This window comes from Eucyclogobius newberryi, unplaced genomic scaffold (assembly GCF_026437365.1).
Source record: "Eucyclogobius newberryi isolate DKJ021-1_F unplaced genomic scaffold, fEucNew1.0.hap1 SCAF_10, whole genome shotgun sequence".
NCBI lineage: Eukaryota > Metazoa > Chordata > Actinopteri > Gobiiformes > Gobiidae > Eucyclogobius > Eucyclogobius newberryi.
The window spans coordinates 35,284,246-35,288,710 of record NW_027315724.1 but is presented as its reverse complement, the minus strand read 5'-3'; the positions used below and the strand labels follow the sequence as shown (position 1 = coordinate 35,288,710).

Below are 4,465 nucleotides of genomic sequence, written 5' to 3'. Positions count from 1 at the left end.
AAAACGTCTGGCAAACAAAATCCTGTGTTTTTGTTTTTTTAAATCGGTGCCTTGAATGACGAATGAGCATCAATCTATTCATAAGGAAGTAAATAAGAGTGAGAAATAACTATCAATCACAGAAATGTTGAGAGATGTTGTCCATACTTAACTTAGCATTATTTTTCATCAAGATTCACGTTGGATCGTGATACAGAGCCTTTCAAGACCCCGAAAATGCTTTAAACTGCATTATTCATTCATTGGGCGGTGGTAAGGCAGGAGCAAAGTATAAAAAGCAACGTTTTGAGGTAGTTTCTAACTTTTTTTACTGTGGTTTAATGAGGGCGCTGCAGAAACATGGAGAGAACATGCAAATTTGACAAAGAACGGGGCCTAAAGGGTCAATGAAACGGAAAAAGAAAAAGATAGGGTTGAGCAATTAAAGCAATCGTGACTTTCTTATTTTTTTATTTATACTTTTAAAATGTTTAAAATTATAATAATGGTTAAAAAAAAAAAAAAAAAAAAAGCGTTTGCTCTCTAAACCACCAAGAATAAATAAAAAGAAAAGAAAATGTTGGTTTATTTGAAGTGATTTTGGTTTCATTGCAGCGCTGCCCGTCCACGGATTTCAGCAACATTCTGAGACCTTTTTCACATCAAAGAAATATAACGTTATTTTTTAAACGTCGCTATGGCAACGTCCCTTATTCCTCATCATTGTGAAGCCCATGGACCTCCTCCCAGGCAAAATCAACAACAAGCACACGCACATGTGTTATTTTTATGAATATTTTTAATGTTGCTTGAACATAGAACTAACATTTTGTGATGGACACAAAAAAAAAAAAAACAAATAAAGAAGAATATACAAAAAAGAAAAATAAGACGTCAGAAAAGCCGTAATGCAAACGATGAAGAAACAGCGGTGAATTTCGAATGGACTCTAAACTCTAAACGGCTACTTCCATCAGCGAAACCCCTGAGACTGAACGAGAAGCAGAAACCAGAAAATCAACATAAAGTTGGCAGTTTTCTTGGAAATATGATCAGAAATATAGTTGATTGCATTTTTGAGTTGGATATTTACAAAAGAACAACAGAAATATGAGCAACACCCGTGCCATCTCAAGACAAATACCAATAAAATTATAATAACAGAAATTACCACAAATTTTACTTCAAGAAATTGTGAAATCTTTAAGTCTAATAAAATAAAGAAATGAAATCAAACAATACATAAAACACATATACTGGTTCCTTCGCTCCTTCACAGGTTGGAGTAGGCGCCCAACTGTCCTTCCCTTTCCCTGGTTATCGCCCGTCAAACATCACACCAACATAGCAACAATTGAACACTGCCTCTTTTCTCCGTCAGTTACATTTTCAGTCCGTTAAATATCTATGAATCGAGTGGCCCAAGTTTGATCCTGTTAAACTAACAAAGTGTGAATTGTTCTGCTAATCATTACAACCAAAAGGCAACAGGTTCATAATACTGCAGTGTCCGTGTGGTAACGTGCGTCTAAAGCTGTCTGAGGGGGAAACGTATGGTACAAGGCTCAAACAGTCACAAAACTATCAATGGCTACTCAAAAACACATCAGTACTGTAAGTTCCTAACATTTGGCTCAAGCTTTTTGAGACAGTTCATTGATGAAAAGCAGCTTCAGAGAAAGTACACCACATTAAAATAAGACAAGAAAAACATGTGAGTCCTGGTGAGATTAAAAGCACTGTTGTCAAATGAGTCTGAAATAAGGACAATGTTTCACTCTTGTAATTGTTGGATGAGTAAAAATTTTGATTTCCAGAAAACGCAAAAATTATAGTAATTTATTATTTTAAAGTTGATAAGTTGCTTCTTTTTTATCACAAATGATTCATGCACCTGGTCTGATTCCTCATTTCTTCTTCTTGCTTGTTTTTATAAGACCTGGAACTTCCAGGAGTTTTGGTCCTTGTAGTCCAAACAATCAGTGGCATTGAAGTTGAGCTTCCATGCCGACTGGTCCTTGTAGTCCAGACAGTCCACGGCCCCAAAGCCCAGCGAGGCTGCAGTGTAGCCCTGTGAGGAGAGAGAGGGGGACTGGCTCAGCCCACCCATGGATGATGTGATGGGGCTGAGGGCCCCTCCGGTGCCAGACAGCTGGGGGTGCATGGGCGACAGGTAGGAGCTGCAGTCCAGCCCGGTGAAATAGGACGAGGAGCCGGCGTAGCTCTGGCTGTAGGCCGGGGCCTGGCTGTAGGCCATGGGGTAACCGCTGGTGCGCTGCATGCAGGGCGTGGTAGAGGACAAAGGGTCAGGCAGAGGAGAGATGGAGGCCGGACTCCAGATGGACACAGTGGCACTGGCCGAGCTGGCACTGGGGGTGATGACGGTGCCAGGGGGCGGCGGAGGGGGGCTGTAGGGGCCGTTAGTCTGGTTGACATTGACCTCAGCGTTCATGTCTCGAGCTGGAGAAGACTTCTTCTTTGGAGGTCTGGGTTTGGCCTGTCCTGTGCTCTGCTGCTGCTGCTGGCGGCATTTGGCACGACGATTCTTGAACCACACCTGAGAGACAAGAGTATGTCAAGTTTATCAGATGGATATTCTTTTAAATAACTTGGAAGACCAAATGAGCCTTTTTGAGCAATATGTGAAGTAGCTTAATAAGTTTCAATACAAGGGTTGTGGTAACTTCTGCTTGTTTATAATAGTAGTAGAAGTAGCAGTAGAAATAAATCACCATCTTCAAATTTAACACATTTAAATCTCGGGATATTACAAAAACATCTAACGATTTAAAAAATAATTCTGCTTTTAAATGATCTGTGCACAAAGCCTTTTGACAAATCAAATCTTCGTCACTTTGTCCATACAATGCCTGAAAACACCTCTAATGCTACGCGCAGTAGGCCTACCTGAACTCTGGACTCGGGCAGGTTGATCTTGAGGGCCACCTCTTCTCTCATGAAGATGTCCGGGTACCGCGTTTTGGAAAACAGAGCCTCGAGGATGTCCAGCTGCGCGCGCGTGAACGTGGTGCGCTCCCGACGCTGTTTACGCGGAGTGTCTGTGGAGAGGAGAGCAGTGTTTAGTGTTTTCAGCAAAAAAGAAGAAAAGAAAACACATTCAAATCTATTAGTAAGTCAGTATACATATATCCAAATAAACTGTACCCATAAGATGTTTGCTTTGATGACAAGAGTATATCTGACCGAAGAACATTGTCATTTTTATATTTATTTCGTTTAGTGTTAAAATGCCCGTTGGTCCATTATTGTTTTACCATTATTTTTAAACGGACATAAAACAATAAAATTCATCCCACGCGTTTTTGTTTCAGTAAATGTTGTTGATGTTGTTCTAAAAAGCATACGCGTCAAAAAGGCCAAGGACCTCCGAGTTCAGCCGCGCGGCGGGACAGTCCTGGCAGATGCTGAGAGGCCGGTGCTCCGCTTTATCATTCAATAAAGGACGCAAACTAAAACTGTGTCTGACAATAATAATAAAAAAAAAAAAAAAAAGAAATGGGTTAAACGCAGAGGAACAGATTGGCGCCGCCGCTAAGTCTGTGTGAGAACAGGCGACACCCGCGTTCACACCCGTTTGTTTCATGATTCTCTAATCTGTCAGGTCAAGTACTTATTTCCAAACGGCAGGAAAAAAAAAAATCAATCAAACATTTAACCTTTTACTGCCAATCGCGGTGTATTGTGATGTTTACGCATATGGCCCGGACCAACGGACTTAAACCTCTCCAAACGCGCAGACATTTCACTTCATATCGACGCATCGCAGACAAAAAGGGTTTAAAACAGTCTAAGGTCACTTACTTGGGTATCCCACGCCGGCGGAGTGGAGCAGATCCATGCCCGGGCCGGACAGCGTTAACCCGTTCACGGCGTAATGGGGTTGCTTAATGTAAGACATCATGCCTCCTGTCTGCTTTTAACGCGCGCGCCTCACTCACTCTCTCTCCTCTGTGGCCGGGGGGCTTGTCCCGGGGGGTGTCTCTACGCCCTCGCTCGCTCCCTCTCTTACGTGTCCTGTCAAACCCTCTACGTAAATGTCTATTACGCTACTTGTTGATGCTTTTTTTCCTCCTCTCTCTCCCTCTCTCTCTCTTTCTCTCTCTTTCTCTTCCTCTCTTGTTGTTGTTTATGCCTCGTTCTGTCTTTTCTCTGGAGGCCCGGGAAATCGTACAAATAGAAAATAAAATAAAAACCTGCACTTGCGACGATGACTAGAATAAAAAACAAAAAAAATCTGGGGGACAAACTCGGACGTCTCTTTGTTCAAAGTTGTTCCAAAAATTCAGTTCAAGTCCAAACTCAAAAAGGAAATTGCCGTGATGAGCTGAAGATGTGAAGCTCCTGAGCCGGTGCCAGAGGAGACGCGGTGGACGGCAGAGGACAAGTGAGCAGTGCGCGCTCAGGCTGGCTAATTACAAGTTACTTCTTACTCAAGTGACACCCACCGCCCTCCTCCTTCTCTCAC

General features: G+C 42.4%; 1 protein-coding gene across 1 annotated transcript; it reads right to left on the bottom strand.

Moving 5' to 3' along the window:
- Positions 1 to 1,293: 1,293 nt before the first annotated feature.
- LOC140368770 (homeobox protein otx5-like) lies at positions 1,294 to 4,079 on the bottom strand. Its single transcript, XM_072455833.1, has 3 exons — positions 3,802 to 4,079; positions 2,887 to 3,038; positions 1,294 to 2,536 (listed from the first exon to the last, which is right to left on the bottom strand). Exons 1-3 carry the CDS (start codon positions 3,899 to 3,901, stop codon positions 1,910 to 1,912), a joined length of 879 nt encoding a protein of 292 aa, XP_072311934.1. The 5' UTR covers positions 3,902 to 4,079; the 3' UTR covers positions 1,294 to 1,909.
- Positions 4,080 to 4,465: the final 386 nt, after the last annotated feature.